Source organism: Haliaeetus leucocephalus, unplaced genomic scaffold (genome assembly GCF_000737465.1).
Source record: "Haliaeetus leucocephalus isolate CR32 unplaced genomic scaffold, Haliaeetus_leucocephalus-4.0 Scaffold849, whole genome shotgun sequence".
NCBI classification, from domain to species: Eukaryota; Metazoa; Chordata; class Aves; order Accipitriformes; family Accipitridae; genus Haliaeetus; species Haliaeetus leucocephalus.
In genome coordinates this window covers 4,616,472-4,634,197 of record NW_010973285.1, presented here as the reverse complement: position 1 = coordinate 4,634,197, position 17,726 = coordinate 4,616,472, and the positions used below count along the sequence as shown (strand labels likewise).

The 17,726-nt window shown below is 36.8% G+C and overlaps 1 protein-coding gene across 5 annotated transcripts in view; it reads left to right on the top strand.

The window, feature by feature from the left end:
* The window catches only part of AP3B1 (adaptor-related protein complex 3, beta 1 subunit), a 161,447-nt gene that overhangs the window by 51,908 nt on the left and 91,813 nt on the right, over nucleotides 1-17,726 (top strand). For 4 of the 5 annotated variants that reach the window (XM_010582852.1, XM_010582851.1, XM_010582854.1 and 1 more), the window contains 5 exons: nucleotides 9,050-9,211; nucleotides 11,325-11,422; nucleotides 14,697-14,751; nucleotides 14,831-14,902; nucleotides 17,389-17,451. In XM_010582852.1, coding sequence (XP_010581154.1) covers nucleotides 9,050-9,211; nucleotides 11,325-11,422; nucleotides 14,697-14,751; nucleotides 14,831-14,902; nucleotides 17,389-17,451 — 450 coding nt within the window. The remainder of the gene's footprint in view (nucleotides 1-9,049; nucleotides 9,212-11,324; nucleotides 11,423-14,696; nucleotides 14,752-14,830; nucleotides 14,903-17,388; nucleotides 17,452-17,726) is intronic. The other variant, XM_010582853.1, reaches the window with a different exon arrangement.

Below are 17,726 nucleotides of genomic sequence, written 5' to 3'. Positions count from 1 at the left end.
GTTGCTGCTTCTTACAGAAATGAGAATGAGCTTTTGAACACTTCTTGAGTTTTCACATTAGTTTGATATGAAGTTACTTAGCACAGATGTTCCTGTAATTGTGATATATTGGGAAAAATTTGATGTTCAGTGGTCCTCAAACCCATACCTCCACCTGTGTGATGCTCTTGTCTCAGAGCTGTATTATAAAACTTTTATGAGTACATGCTTTCTGAAGAATGTTTTGGGATTTTTTTTCCTTTTTTTTATTTGAGTTTTTCTCGAAGTCTTTTAATTCAGTACATTTTTGAGTTTGTATTCAAAACTATGTTATTGGTTAAGCGAGTTTTTAAAAAACACTGTAAGGCTGGATTAAAGAGTTTTGGAAGAGTCTTTCATGTAACAAATACATTTATATACTCATACTATCTGGGAAAATTGTTGGGTTTTTTTTTAAAGAATGAAGTCAACATGTACGTCCGCACTGGTTTTATAGAGGATATTGTATAAATGAGAGTATGCAGGGATATAGTCTTACAATAGGTATATGAGAGGAAAAGATGTAGTAAACTACAAATGAAGCTTGATTTATTTATCGTTTATCATGTAACTTTTATATATGCTGGAAGTTAAGCCAAGAAGAATGTTGTGACTGAAAATACCTTAATCATAATTTCGCTTGCCAGTCTTATTGTCAAGCTTGAGTAGATGTCTTAGTACCTTTGTGTAGTTCAGGTATCAAGCTTGCTATATTTACAAATTGGAAGCTTTTTATATAGAAGGCTTTTGAATTGTGTATAAAATCTCCCAAAGCTAGTAGAATTTTATTGTGGGTTCCTAACGCTTTGGTGAGTATGAAACATGCTCCAAAGGCTATTGATACCACAGGGTAAGCTGACTTGGAACACAAATCCTTTTACAGAATATGTATGTCTCAAATTTGCCCTAGGATAGCTGTTTACAGGGATGTTACGTTATAGTCAGTAAACCGCTAAGAGTACCAAGAAGATACTGGAAGATTTTGTGCAATGGCTTTCTTGTTTTTTGGAATTGAACTGAGACTAAAGCTAGTGTTTTAAAGCCAAAGAATATATTCTTGATAATCTCTTCTAATTTGAATCCCGTTTCTTGCAGCCTTGAACTATTGTCACATGCTGATGCAAGTCCTTTCTTACTGGCAATGCATAATTGTCATGAGATCACCTGGGTTTGGATGATACTAAACTCCAAGTGACTTAAGTCATGGAACTGTGCAACTGATCTTTAGATCATGAGACCATTGCCACAGTTGTGAGCCCTTATGAAATATAACTCAAGAAGTTGTACTCCTTCCTTCCCTCAACTGTTGAACCTCTTTGAAACAACCTGGTGATAAAAGGAAATTCAAAGCCTTTTTAGTGAAGGGATTAATTGAGCTCAAAAACACTTCAGAACTTCTGTGTCCCTGTGAGATGAAATCTGGGGGAAAAAAAATATTCCTGAGTGTGATACCTCTTGTGTGAAAACGGCCTGGTTTTGGTCAATACCCTGAAAACAGGAAAGAACATCTATTTGAACACAGTGAAGGCAGAAAAGAAGGGAGGAGTTTTCTTCTTTGAAACTTACCCCATTCTTTTCCTGCATTTTTAGATCATGGATTCTCAACCTGCCTGTTTCTTGTGTCTCTTGGCTTTTTGTATTAATAGATGGTTGAGACTGTATTGGCCATTGAATTGCAGAAAGTCTGGTAAGAAATGTCAATGGTGCTTACAATGTAAACCCTCTTTCAGGTTGTATCATTTTTTGGCAGATGTTTCCATTTGAAAAATAGATTGGTTTTCAAAATCATGTGACTGTTAGCCCAATGTAAAAGTAGTAGAGTGAGGGTTAGAATCAGAGAATATAATTCACAGTGTGACCCAAATATTTCTTCAGTTTGTCACAACTACCATTTGCATTAATACTCACTTCAATTTCTGTTAGCTGAAAGCATGTTTATCTCTTTAGATAAACAAACTTTTAAAACCCAGGAATATAATTGGGTGCAGGGAACCATGAAATCTCATTTGACCAGAACATGGTAGCTTTTATCTAAAAATTAAAACTAAAGTACCAATTTCCATTGTAATTTATTGTAATTATATATCTTTTTATATAAGTGTATTAATATATTACATTTTCAGTATAATTCCAGCAGACTCATTTGAATAGGGTTGTAAGCTGAAAAATGACCCTCAGAAGAGGGCACTGTAGGAATCCAAGTCTGTTTCAGTGGTTTCAGATCTGCATAGTTCTACAAATCCAACCAGAACCTCAGGTTTTCTTCTGACCTCTTTATCCCAATGGTAATGAACAGACTGTGGTTATAATTTAAGTAAAATTATAATATTCAAACATATCAGAGTAATATCATGATGATCTTGTGATCTTTTTTGGTTTTTAATTGCATTGTGGGTCACTTAACTGAAAATGTGTATGTACTTTTTGATTGTGTAGGAGCAACACATCTGGTCCCTGGTGGAGCGATAGTGATGTTTGGTAGTGTGATGATTTTGTATGAATATTTTATATAAATAATATAGGCTATATATTATTATTAATGTATCACACTACCTAATCATTGTATTCTGTATTTGCTGACTTTTGGAATGAAAGTGTTCAGTCTATTTTGACTTAATTTAGAAGGAAGTAATGGACATATGCCTTCTGGTCCTATGACTGCACATTTCTTCAGGAAGCCTCCTTACAAATTCTTCCCTGGTAGAATACAGGTCATATCCCAGACCACTACTTCATTACCATAATCTTTTTATATTCTGTGTGTGAAGGAAGAGAGAAATTAGGTTTCTAAAATTCACATTCATTTTTAAGTAACTTTGTTCCTGAAAGCTGTAAATGCATTGGGTCTGAGACCACACGGAACACGGCCTTCTGGTCTGGTGACAGCAGAGTCACCTCCTACTTTCTGTCCATTCAGGATGGCTACAGTTTGTAACCATTACTGTAACTTGCATCCTGGTACTGTGATCTGTTTTGTTTCTCATCTGTCTGGTAATCCGCAGACCATTCCTTTCCAATGACTGCACACAAGAGCATCAGCAGGAGTTTGTTAGGTACTGAAAACTTGTTTTCTTTCAGTGCAACAATAAAAGATTCAGTAGCTGTTTTTAAATAGGAAGAGAGTTTGATGATTTACTTCATTAATTTTGTTCTACAGAGGAGGAAGTATCTGAAGCTTTTAACTTTTGGAGAAGCCAGGATATGATTCATTTATCTGAGGGTCTAGTGTTGTTCTAAATACCACAAGATGCCCTGCCTAGTATTCAGTTATTACGGATCTCCTGTAGGCTCCATACCTTCAGGATCTGCCAGACCCATGCATATATATGGGTCTGGTGATCCTATGACCACAAAGTGAGCCATACTTGAGGGAGTATAAAATGGCCCTAGATACTTATACTTAGCCACTTGAAATACTCCCCTACTTTCACATGACCATCAAAGCAGCTCATCAGATCATGACTAGGTCCTGTTAGTCCATTCATAGTAGCACAATTCTTTATCACACAACGGGTTATAATGGCAGCCTACCTAAAAAAGAGTGAGTATACTTTGGTGGCTGGTTAGTACTTGAAAGGAAGCCATTATTTATGGAGTGGATGATCTGGTCCCTTTATTCTTTGACTCTTAACTCCCTTTGATTTAATAAGACAAAAGTTATAACTTGGTCTCACGCAGTTAGTACCTGAAGATGTCTGTGGCAAACTTGGCTCTGTGCTTTCTAAGGCCTTTCTCCAGCCAGGCTGCAGATTATGTTGGTTACACTTTACTTTCTCAAATATTTCTACCATGTGGGATTGTGCCTTTTTTTAGACCACTGACAATTTTTCATGTCAAGCTTATCTACACTGACATACCTGTATCTTGTGTAAGGACTTCCTGTTGTGGAGAGGATGGATACTTCTGCCAGCATGCAGTTATTAACAAGTATGATAGGTTGAGGTCTGCTCATCTGTCAGAAATCTTGTCTTGTCACAGCTCATCTCCTTGGCTTTTTGAGCAGACTTGAGGATGATTTGTGGTTTGCTCTGACAGACGAAAGATAGGTCTAGTCTAGTGTTCTGAAACCCATGTGTGAAGCATATGGAAGGATTTAGGTAGACATCTTCACACACAACATCAAAATTTCAGCTCTATCTTGGATACATCATTAGTTCTTTAAGTAGGAAACAATTCTATACATTTTCTACTATTTCCCTTTTCCAAGAATACTGTTCATGATACAGCAAATACACTGCTGATCTTGGTTGGCTGAGGTAGTTTTTGTATTGCAGTCAGATTCACTGACTAGTGAATAGTCCCAAAACTGTTTTTACCTTCAAAACTTAGCTTATCCAAAACTCTTTTGAGAGCAGTTCTTAGAAATACTAGAAAGGGCTCTGGAAGATAGCTAAAATCTTGTCTGCCAAAGATTCTACTGCAGGAATAAAAAAAGCTGTGAGTGTATTTCCTTATGAATCTGAGGAGAGAAACAGGTCTATAGCTTTAAAGTCAGGTATACCTAACATAGCAATACAAATACTTAAATTGCTTTTGAATAGAAGATGGAGTTAAGGCTGGTAGAGTAGGCAAATAGTATGTGTTCATGCTTCAGATTTCAGTGAAGTTTTACTTTAACTCTGAGTTTGTGCATGTGTGAAGCTCTGGAGGTAATTGTAGCATTCACATAATGTGCTTTACCCTAAATGGAAAGCACATTCTCAGCTTTAGTGCCATATTAAATGTAATTTCAAGCAAGATCTCAGTTAAGTGTTAGCTCATTCACTTAGTGACTTTAAAAACAGGCTAATGGAACTTGTTATCTGGCAGTTTCTTCATTTAAGCTGTTAATACTTTATGAAGATGTCCCTAAACTGTATGTCTGGAATGACGTAAAAAAGAATTACGCATGCTCTTTCACACTAAAATACTCACTTCTCTATCGGATTGAATAAATTGCAGTAGATGGGGAACGCACAGAGTCCATTTGCAATTTCTAGTCTGGAATGCTAGTGGTCTCTCCCAGTTTTTAATCACTTCATTCTCACAGAGTTCTGAACTTTTCAGTGATTTCACAATTTAGAAAAGCTATTAACTACACAATTAAATCATGTGCTACTACAAACTCTTAAGTGTACTTAATGCTGTTTAACTAAAGACTGCCACTGCAAGGGAATGCCTCTGTTCTGTCCTTCTCCATTTACCACCTTCTGCTTTTGAAAATTCAGTAGTTCTAGTGATCCTATGACCACAAAGTGAGCCAGATCATTTTACTGATCCAGGTGAAAATAAAACATGCTTTTAAAAAACCAACAAAATAAGAACAACCTTTTAATGGCATGATTAGTCTTAAATCAACTGTGAAACTGCATCTGAAGTGATTGAAAGGACAAGAGAAAGAGTGGGAACGGTTGAATCTACTCCCTGAACTCTCATGCTGTCTCTCTCCTGTCAAAATGGATCAGAGTATTGGCTTTTTTTCCTGATGGAGCTGCTAATATGTACTTGTTGTCATCAGTCTGAGCTCTAATTAGAAATCTGGGAAAGTAAAATTTGAGTGCCACCGATATCTGGCATTTCTTCAAGGATGTGTGAAGAAGCATCTCCCACAGCTTAGTGTAGGTTCAATACAGATACTGAGGCTTGGAGAATAAGTGTGCAGGAGAATATCTGTGGAAGCTAGCAGTTGTTGATTCAACATTAGTAGTTAAGAGGAGGACTTTAATCTCCCAAAGGCAAGAGTCTTATTTTCAGTCCTGTGCTGACAGTAAAAATATTAGACTGTTAGCAGTGCTGCTTTCTCCATTACACCCCATTCATACTTTTTTCCTGGTTCGAGTCTAAGATTTAGACCTAGTATAAGGGGCATGCTGTTCTAGTTGCTATTCTTATCCTGGGCACCACTAGCATTGTTGCTGAGTGTGAAGAATCTTGCTTAGATCTCTGCACAAGGCTTTCCCCCCTTTGTTATGATACCAAGATGCTTCGGTTGCACTTGCCACCTTGAAGCTAGCTCTGTGCCAGTTCAGAGGAAAATTAATAGTTGTCCCCAGTCTCCTCCTTTTGTACAAGCTTCAATACTTGCACTGCAAAGTTTATCTGGGAACAGAGCAACAATTCAGCTAGATCTCTAACATGAGGTTTCGGCTTGGTGGTCTGAATTGTTGACAGTAATTTATTGTGCCTCTGTCAGCTTGAAGGGTTCAGTTTCAGGTTTTCTGCCTAGATCCCAAACTACTTAAGAGAATACTGGTACTCTGTGCTATCAAGAAATAAGGCTTGTCTGTGGTAGCAGAAATTACAGAAGTAACTTGGTGCATGCCAAAACAGAGCTGGTTACTCAGGTAAATGCAGACTTATGACAAAGTCTGAAGAGACAGATGAAATATTGAAGAGGCAGATGAAATGTTCTATAAGCAGCTGGAAGAAGTCTCATGATCACTAGCCCTTGTTCTCATGGGGGACTTCAACTTACCAGATGTTCGCTGGAAGTACCATACGGTGGAGAGGAGACAGTCTGGGAGGTTCCTGGCATGTGTGAAAGATAACTACCTGACACAGTTGGTGAGGGAGCCAACTAAGGAAGGCACCCCACTGGACCTGTTGTTTGCGAACAGAGGAGGACTTGTGGGTGATGTGACAGTTGGAGGCCATGTTGGGTACAGCGATTATGAAATGATAGAGTTTTTGATTCTTGAAGTAAGGAGGGGGTTTAGCAGAGCTGCTACCCTGGACTTCCAGTGGGCAGACTTTGTTCTGTTTAGGAGCTCGGTTGACAGAGTCACTTGGGAGGCAGTCCTGAAGGGCAAAGGAGTCCAGGAAGGCTGGACATTCTTCAGGAAGGAAATCTTAAAGGCACAGGAGCAGGCCCTCACCATGTGCTAAAAGACAAGACAGCAGGGAAGAAGACCAGCCTGCCTGAACAGAGAACTTTGGCTGAAACTCGGGGAAAAAAGAAGAGAGTTTATGACCTTTGGAAGAAGGGGCAGGCAACTCAGGAGGACTACAAGGATGTTGTGAGGTTATGCAGGGAGAAAATCAGAAGGGTCAAAGCCCAACTAGAACTTAATTTGGCTACTGCAGTAAAATACAATAAAAAATGTTTCTATAAATACATTAAAAACAAAAGGAGGGCTAAGGAGAATCTCCACCCTTTATTGGATCTGAGGTAAAACATAGTGACAAAGGATGAAGAAAAGGCTGAGGTACTTAATGCCACCTTTGCCTCAGTCTTTAATAGTAAGACCAATTGTTCTTGAGGTGTCCAGACCCTGAGCTGGAAGACAAGGACAGGGAGCAGATTGAAGCCCCTGTAATCCAAGGGGAAATGGTTAGCAACCTGCTACACCACTTAGACACACACAAATCTATGGGGCTGGGTGAGATCCACCCAAGGATACTGAGGGAATTAGCGGAAGTGCTCACTAAGCCACTTGCCATCATTCATAAGCAGTCTTAGCTAACTGGGGAGGTTTCAGGTGGCTGGAGGTTAGTAAATGTGATGCCCATCTACAAGAAGGGCTGGAAGGAGGATCCGGGGAACAAGCAGAGCCTATTGGTACAGTCGGTGTTTGGTACCAGCCAGCCTGCTGTAATGTAAATAGCTCCAGCTAGCTACAGTAAGGCTCTTTGTCTTAGTTGGCTGTTCTAGTGACAAAGCAAGATGGAAGAATTTAGGAGAGTAAGGACACACACTTGGATATAGCAAGTTGCAGAAGTCAGTAGCTTATTTTTTAAAAAAAGTTTTGTAATGTTGAGTACTGTCAATATTATGAATAGAATAGAGTTTTCAGTTGGAAGGGACCTACAATGATCATCTAGTCCAACTGCCTGGCCACTTCAGGGCTGACCAAAAGTTAAAGCATATTATGAAGAGCATTGTCCAAATGCCTCTTAAACACAGGCAGGCATGGGGCACTACCACCTCTCCAGGAAGCCTGTTCCGATGTTTGACTCTTTGTCTCTCTGTAAAGAAATGTTTCCTAAGACCAAGTCTGATCTTCCCCTGACACAGCTTTGAATCATCCCACATGTCCTATCACTGGATACCAGCAAGAAGAGATGAGCACCTCCCTCTCCACTTCCACTGCTCAGGAAGCGGTAGAGAGCAATGAGGTCACTCTTCAGCCTCTTTTTCTCCAAACTAGACAAACCCAGAGTCCTTAGCTGCTCCTCATAGGACATGCTTTCCAGACCCCAGCTCCTGGGATCTGACATTCTGTTTTGATTTAATCCTGATGGTTTCCATCTTATTTTTCTTTAAGTTTGTGGACTTTTTAATGCTAATTAAATATAAGCATAATGAAACACTTTAAATCTGTTCTTCTCTTTTTGATACACATAAGAAGTCTTACAATTTGTTTTAATTTATCATGTTTACATGATCAGATATATTCTTTTATATTCTTTTATTTAGCCTTCTGGATTAAAAGAGAGGCCCAATTTACTAATATCTCAAACGTTAATGAATTCTTTCAGTGTGTTGTGTTTTTTTTTAAAGTAACATTATGCTGATAATTCATAACTATTTAAACAGCTCAAGGACTTGTATTCCATCAGGGAAGTCCAGGCTCATGATACATAACCTTTTTCCCATCTAATTTCTTAAGAAAATAAGCCTGTCCCTTCTTGCAAGATTTGCTATTTTCACAGATAACATATATTGCTGGAGAGGGAAGAATGCATATGATTTGCATTGTTTTCAAAAAAGAGAGAATTTTAAATTACTGTTTTCAGAAATGTCAGATTTGGATCATAAGCTTTAAGTCCAAAAAAGACCAATATTCATACCTAATCTAGTTTATAGAGTATTAATTATTTCATTTAGCACTTCATCTTATTTTTAAGGAAACTTTGCATATATTATTAAGCTGTTTTTCATGTCGGTACATTTACTGTGTTGAACAAACCTGGGTAGAACAGCCAATAGCTATTTTTAAAAAAGTGTATAAATCTTGCATGAAATTGTGGTGTTGTATATTACTTCCTTAATGAATAAAACCAGTCAATTTAAATGTTCTGTGTATGGTTTTGTCATTTTGTCTTTTGGTAGGATGATGAGGTCGTGGAAGAATATAGTGAAAATAATTTCTATGAATCTGATGAAGAACAAAAAGAAAAGGATCAGAAAGTGAAAAACACCTATACTATGGACCCAGATCACAGGCTGCTGTTACGGAATACGAAGCCCTTGCTTCAAAGCCGAAATGCTGCTGTATGACAAATTCCTTTTTTATTAAGATGTTAAACTACTAAATATCTATGCTTCTAGAAAACTTACAAGATTGAAAAGTAAAATCTACACCTCTCAAAAGTCATGATAATACTCTTTAGTAACTTAGAGAAGTATGGTGGTTCATTCTTTTTTGAAATTGACTTAGCTTCTAAGTAAAACACCTGAACTGAATGTGATTTATGCTCCAAATATTAAGGACAAACAAAATATTAGAGAAAATATGAGAACATTTCAATCCAACATGTGGTGACTATACCACATGACAACTATACCATAGCTAGCTTTTAATGCTTAAGTTCTGAGCAACTAGGATGGCATAAACTGTCGGTTTTGGTGGTACAGATTCACAAAGAAAATCATAGTTGTTAGCCATTCATTAAGTTGCACTTTCCTTTTGAGTCTCACATTGTAAAAGTAGACAATTGTATGCCTAAATTTCTTGTCAGATTCTTAGTATTGGTGCCTTGGTAGGGTTCCAAGATAGATACAACATCATGAGTTTAGTATGCTCTGCAATGTTTCCATGAGATTTTAAGATGCAGGTAAATTTTTAGAACCAGAAAAAGCCATGCTGATGGTGAATCATAGTGACATTGCTCAGATCACAGAACTTTATTTCTAACCTCAGTTTGTCCTGTTAATCAGGAGTAGATGTCTTCGGGAAAAGACTTCCAGTGATAATGAATATTCATATCATTGCAAAAAAAAATACTGCACCATGATTAAGTGACCTCACAACCTGTTCTTGATAAGCTAAACAGATCAGGTTTTTGTTTTTCCCCTGGAACGTATTTCTAGATTCTGACTAATGTCTAATAATTTTTACAATAATAATTCTGTTAGAGCACTGCCTTTTGTTAAAATCAATGTTCAATGTCTATACAATATTTCCCCATCTCATCAAAGAAAAAGTATGTTAAAAATGTTTGCCATCACACTGCACTGAGAACAGGTTCAGTTGCTTATCTTCCACATTCCATAAATAATTTTCTTTATATCTGTTAAATATGGTACTGATTATCACATTTATGATCTTTAACTTTCTGATATTAAAGTTAACTGAGATGTTTACGTGCAGTTTGTGAAGTGAAATCATGCTTTGAATTGCTGTTGCACCAGTTTTTGTACCTTTCACAGAATTTACCAGCAATTAAATTAATTGCTTTCTCTTTGACCTTAGATTTTTGTCAGTAATGAAAAATCCTTGTAGGATGTTGCTAAAAATCTTCCAGTTGTATCCTCTTTTCAGATGTTTCTGATCACTTTTTATTGTTTAATAATAATTTTAGTTTCATTGGTGCTAAGATTTAAGATACCAAGTTAAGTGTCATAGTGATGGCTTTACTTGGAGTCTCCTTTCTATGATTTGTTTCGTTTTGAACAGAAAATTGACCATGACAGTATGGAAGGGAAGGTTGTGACGTGACCTACTCATTAGCATAAAGTTCACAATTTGTCTTTTACTTATGAGAAAACTTGGGAAAAAAAAAGTATGAGTTACAAGTTTTTTGCTAGCCAGGATGTTGGTATACAGCCCTGTAGTTTTTACTTTCTGTTGGATTTGAGACTTTAGAATTTGCCAGTAAAGGCAGCTGTCATTTTATAAATTGCATAATAGAATAATGGAATGAAAGATTTTAAGTGGAAACTAAATAATAGGGAATATTGAACCTGTATTTAATAAAAATAAAAGCACAAAATTTGCAGAAATTTTAAACAGTATTTCCTCATTGATTTGTACAGCTGATGTTAGCAATACTGACTTATTAAGGATGATATCAGTATATTTACAGTTTGAATTACCTACATTTTTTCGCTCTTTGTCCCTCTTCCTCTGTCTTTCTATATATTATAGTATACAGTAAATATTGGGAGGAATGAGAGGTACTTAATTGGCTTTGATTTTAGAAGTAAAAATATCTTTCCTCTGACGTTTTTCCCCCCAATCTGCTTTATTGATTTTGAAGAACATGGGTATGTACTTTGCTTTCTGAAGAAGAGCAAGTTGGTAGTTCTGCAGGTCTGAAGCAAATGTGATAGATATGTGTGATGATTTGAAATTAACATGCTGTTCTGAATGTTCTTTTTTTAGGTGGTAATGGCAGTTGCACAGCTTTACTGGCATTTGGCACCAAAATCTGAAGCTGGCATTGTTTCTAAGTCATTGGTGCGTTTACTCCATAGTAATAGGTAGGTCAAGTCCATCCTTTGCATTGTTCTGTCTACTTTTTTGAGAGTTTTTCGTACATACTTGTTTAGCCATAGTTACAAGAATATAACTGTTGCACTATTACAGTTTCATTTTAAAATTGTCCTGTAATACTAGTTTTTACTCAACAAATGAGGGTCATTAAAAGTAATTCCATCATTTTCAGTATCACATCCAGTGATCATTCAGTATCCTAAGTCTTTTGTTCTTAATTATGACTTTCATTCTGAGAAGAATCATGGCTGCCTAGTTAGCATACAAACAGAGGCAGTACTAACTAGTTTGTTTAGTTTCTCAGTTTTTTTAATTATTGGAAGTTATTGGAAATTTAATTATATTGGAGTCTTGCTAGGCACTAAAGAAGTCTTCAGATGTGTATTTTCTTTTCCTGCACTTCATGTTGAAGACTTCTTGTTGACAGAGAAACTAAGAAATGTATTTGTTAAAATACCACTTGATGCTGCTGAATCTCCTATGTTTCCTTAATCCTTGGACTGTTTTTAAAGAACAGGTTTATATTTCATTCAGGACATGTAATTTTGACTTTATTATCTTCAGCATGACCTTGTCTACTTTTCTATGAAGGGCCTCACTGGTCCCATGTTTCAAAAGATTATACTCTTTTTTTACTTTGTGTTTGATAGTTTTGGCATGCTATGCCAATATTTGCTGCATAAAAGTGTTTTTTTCCCCCTCAGTTTTTAGATTCTGAACTTCAGGCAATCTGTTTTGGTGGTACAGATTCACAAAAAAATCTGTATGAAAAGTCTTGAAAGGGTGATAGGAGACGCAATATTAAGGTGTTTTCAGAATAACTTTCTAACCAAACATGGTATTTTTGGCTAGAACTTTGCTGTGAAAATGATTTTTTTTTTAATGTTCGTCACATCAAACAGACAAAAAACAAACAAACAAACAAACAAAAATTTTTGTTGTGTCTGACAAGATTACTCGTCTTAGATGGGCTTTAACTTTTGTAAGCCCAGTCACCATAGAGGTCTTTCTCTGTAGGCTTCTGCAGCTTACATATGGCTAACGTCTCTAACATTTAAAAGTTAGTAAAGAAGTAAAATTGGGCTTGGTAGAGTATTTATGCTTTTATTTCAGATAAAAATGAATCACTTTTATTTTTATGTTTGGTTTTATAGTACAGTATGCTTCCCATTCTCTTTATACAAAGATAAGTAAAATGGCTAAAGCAGTTTGGCATATGTACAGGTAATGTATAGAACTAAATTTATACTCACATGTTGAAAGGATTGTTTTTGCATTTTTTTTATTGCTTATTTATACTCAAATGTCATCAAAAGAGAAGTCACATCTTTCCTGTACCTCAACTAGTGCCTAAAATGGTGCTAGTCTTCTGATTTTCTGATGTTGAATGGCTTGTCTGTTCTCTGTTACCAGTCTGTGTGAAACACTTTTGCTATTAGAGCCACTCTGAAATAAGCTTTTGCTGTTTGCCCTTGAAGTTATGTGCCTATGGCCTTTAAATTAATGTCAAATACACTATAATCTAGTTTGGGTGAGAGTGCCTGGAAGAGCATTTCATAGCAATTTTCAGTCTTGGTTCATCATGTGCAGCTGAGTATTTCCATGTACCTATGTAAGAATTACATAAAAATAGGTTTAAAAGATATTAAGTGCTTCTCTGTTATTACTTTTCTTTGTAAGCAACAGCTGTAATTACCACAGGGCTATTAGACAGTTTTGAATAAGAGGAGATAATGGATGTGATGATTTCTCTATTAGGATGTGATTTGCATCATGAAAGAATTTGAGCACTCATGGTTCAGAAAAATTGCGTGTAAATTATTACTTAGTTTTTAAGCAATTGGTGGCAGAAACTCTGTAGTTTAAAAGCTTTAGACTAGTACGCAGATTTCTTTTTGCTCACTTCTGCTGAGGCTTTTAAATACATTAATGATGAGAATATCCTCCAAACATGTTTAATGTTTTTGTGTTTGGAATATTACATAATTCTATTGTCTGTATCTTGACAAAGTCTGTTATGTTCAAGTACTGCTTTTTGATAGATGCATATACCTGGCAGTGTATACTCTTAAGTCACAGGAGACCCCGGCCCTTTTGAGAATTATTAGAAAATTTTTTTAAGACCAAAAAAGTCATAGCGATTCTTGCTAGTTGTGCAAGGGTTAGCTGTTCTTGTAACTAATGCAGTCATTTCCACACTACAGGTAAAGCCGATGTGTTTTTGTTCTCAGCTGTGTCATCCTGAAATACTTAAGTTTCAAGATGGTGGACAAAATGTAAGGTTTTTGTGAGCTATTTCCGAAGATGCCAGAATGGCAATGTTTTAAACAAATATGACCCACTAGTGGGCCCAGGTGGCCAAGAAGGCATCCTGGCCTGTATCAGAAATAGTGTGGCCAGCAGCACTAAGGAAGTGATCGTCCCCCTGTACTGGGCACTGGTGAGGCCGCACCTCGAGTCCTGTGTTCAGTTTTGGGCCCCTCACTACAGGAAAGACACTGAGGTGCTGGAGCGTGTCCAGAGAAGGGCAACTAAACTGGTGAGGGGCCTGGAGCACAAGTCTTATGAGGCGTGGCTGAGGGAACTGGGGTGGTTTAGCCTGGAGAAAAGGAGGCTGAGGGGAGACCTTATCGCTCTCTACAACTGCCTGAAAGGAGGTTGTAGTGAGGTGGGTACTGGTCTCTTCTGTCAAGTAACTAGTGATAGGACAAGAGCAGATGGCCTCAAGTTTTGGCAGGGGAGGCTTAGATTGGATATTAGGAAAACTTTCTTTACTGGAAGGGTTGTCAGGCATTGGAACAGGCTGCCCAGGGAAGTGGATGAGTCACCATCCCTGGAGGGATTAAAAAAGCACATAGACAAGGCACTTCAGGACATGGTTTAGTGGGCATTGTTGACAGTTGGACTCATTGATCTTAAAGGTCTTTTCCAACCTAAATGATTCTATAATTCTATAAATTTTCAGTTTAAACAAAGACCCAAGGCCTACAAGAAGTATTGCACCATCACACTGGTGTCAGTGATTTTTTTGCATACTGAAGTTTTTAAAAATGAGAGCCTGGTTTCATCATGCATCTTCCTGTGAAGCAGATGATGAACTTGTAGCAGCTGGCAATAAGCTTTTTCCCTCTATGTTTGTGCCAAGTCAAATGTATAACTAACTTTGGATTCAAACATAATTGGACTTTCTTTGTCACATTGCATTATTCTATGTATCTGTAATTATGCAGAATAACTCTTGTTTTTCTTTTCAAATTCTAGGGAGGTGCAGTATATTGTTCTGCAAAATATTGCCACTATGTCAATTCAGAGAAAGGTATACCCTGTTTAAAATTTCCTAAATCGCATTTCTTACGAAACATAGGCAAGCTACTTAAATATTTTCTGCTTTTCAGGGCATGTTTGAACCTTATCTGAAGAGTTTCTATGTTAGGTCAACTGATCCAACAATGATCAAAACATTGAAGGTGAGTTTAAGGGCTAATTTGTCTATATACTGCTGGACAAATCTGTTTGCAACAGGAAGGTAAAATTTTCTTGCATTGATATGACACACATCATTGTGTGCTGTTCGTTTTTTTCCACTAAGAAGTGTGGAGTTGTGGCTTTTAGTTAAGTGCACAAGTGTCCTTCAGGCTTGTCAGGCTATCTGAAAGTTCTCTTGTTACCATGTTGTAGGTGGCAGATGGGCTGTTTTCCACTACAGCTTTTGGTACCTTTCAGTGATACAGAGCATTGCTATTTTTATTTAACCAGCTATTCAAACGTTTAGAGTTTGTTTTCATGGGAGGAAGAATCTTCTCAAATGAAGAGAAATGAAATCAGACAGTCTTTGATACTGTTAGCTTAAAAAGAGTTTAAATCTGTTTCCCAGAACAAAATGGGACGGTGTTAGAGTCCCAAATTCCCTTTGAAGTCAGCATTTGACATGAGAAGTACTTTAGGCTTTCCTCAAGGCCACATCTCAATACATGTTTTAGGCTGTCGTCTTCTTTTCTCTATTCTTAGTCATTAATGGACGTGAAATCCTTGACAAAACAATAGCTAAAAAATTGTCTACTATTATGTGCCTTTTCTCTTGTTTTGCTTTAGATTGTCATAGGCACTTGTGTTTAGGAGTGAAAGGTACAGGTTTATTAAAGAAACATTATTTTTTTCCTTATTTTCATTTTACATCCCTGTTGCACCCTCATTACATGTACAGAATGGTGCAGTCCAAGATGGCTATTCCCAACCCATCATATTTTTATTAGTCTGACATTAAATCTAAGTAAATTTGAGACAGTTGGAGGCAAAAAGATCTTCTCCATATTTAATAATTATGAAAACTGTTCGGAATACTAGTAAGACTTAGAGTTATCCAGGAGAAGTCACTCCTGAAATAATTGAAAGTTGATATATTTAAATTCCCATATTAATGAATAATACAATGATGAAGAAGTGGAAGAGCAGAAATTGTGTTTTTTCCTTTCATTGCCTCAGTTCTTTCTTGGTGGCTGAAGAATTTAGGACAACCTATACTGTCACATGTGTAAGAAAATCTTGTGCTTTTCTCCACTCCCTGCCTCTGTAGTTCCATCCTGTCTGCTTTAAGATAGGAAGACGAGACCTATGGCAGTATTTAAGATGTAGGAGCACCCTGGAATTCATCTGCTGCACTGTTTAGACTTCTGTTTTGTTCTCTGTTTCTTTCCCAACATAATTTGCTTTTTTGATCACTGCTTAGCATTGAGCTTATATTTTCATGGAGTTACCTATTTTAACCACAAATTCTCAGTTATAATTAGTAGTAATCAGCTGAGAGCCTATAATTTTCTGTAAAGTTAAAGTTTTTCCCCAATTATGAACATTAGTTTACATTTATGTGTTGAGGGTTTTTTGCCATTTTATCAATCAGTCACCTAATATTTGAAGTTTTTATGCAGCTTTTCTTAGCCTTTGTCTTCATTTCTCTGAAAACTGTCGCCTGTCTTCTCTTTACTTCTGTAGTTCATAGATTAGTTGAAAAGCAAAAGACCAACAAAGATACTTGTGGAATTCCAGTGGTAGCCTTCCTGTACCGTAAAATAGTCTCTTTGTTTTCCTGCCTATTCCCCTCTTTCATTTATCCACTTGCTTTGTACACTATGCTAGATATGTATCTTTAAGAGCCTTCGGTGACAGGTCTCATCAAATTGCTTCTGAAGTACAGATGGACTGTATCAATTAAATGTCCTTGCCTGTATGCATCCAACTCAAAAAATACCAACAGATTTCTGAGGCATGACTTCCGTTTACAGAGACAGAGTTGTCTTTTTCTTCAGTTTACCTCATTCAGATTGAATTGGAATTATTTCTTCTTCAAAGTTAAAACAGCCTGGAAGCATAGCATTTAGCAATACATGCAAGTGTTGTGTATCATCCTCATGTTCACCAGGAGCAAAGAGGAGGCCTTTTAGGGTCTGATGTTGTTGATGTTGACTAAGATCTGAGAAGTCTTATAGATCCAACTGTTTCTTTCCTGAGTTTAAGTCTTTTATTGCAGTTCATCTGAATATAATGGACACTTTATTTCTCCCCAGCTGCAGTTGTGATTTTCATTATTTCTTCTTAGTGTCACATGGTTCCTATATGCTAAGGCCTGTTGTGTAACATTGGAAACCATGCTGCCAGAAGTATTTCAAGCCCATTTTATATGCAATACAACACTAAAGCTAGAACTCGTAGAAAATGCATCACTAAACCCTCGAGTCCTGCTTTGAAAACCTTGCGTGTACTTGCAAGGAGAATATTCCTCCTGAGTGCAGTGCTGCTACCAGTTTATACTGAAATCTGGTATACTCTATTGAATTCTAAGTGGTATTTTAGTAGTATTATGTTTTATTTATATACAATAAAAGTATAGTGTATGTGTGGTACTGTTTTTAATATTTTATTCTAGCTTTTGATAAAATATCTGGGTTTTTTCTTGTAGCTTGAAATCTTGACAAATTTAGCAAATGAAGCCAACATATCAACTCTGCTTCGAGAATTTCAGGTTTGTGAAAAAGTGTATTCTTTTTATATGAAACACTCTCTGTTCGCCAATTGCCTTTATTGGATAGTTCATCTAGATTCTTAGTCTTAAATTTTTCAAGTTAAGGTCTTTTCCAGGATAAAATGTTCTTGGAATGGAAATGAAACTGTCTCATATCATAACGGATAATGGAGCCTTTTATATGTGGAAAGGAGCTTCAATGTTTTGTTTCTCACTCTCCTTCCAGCTACCAAAAAAAAGTGATGAGACAAACTCAATCATTCCAAATTCTTTAA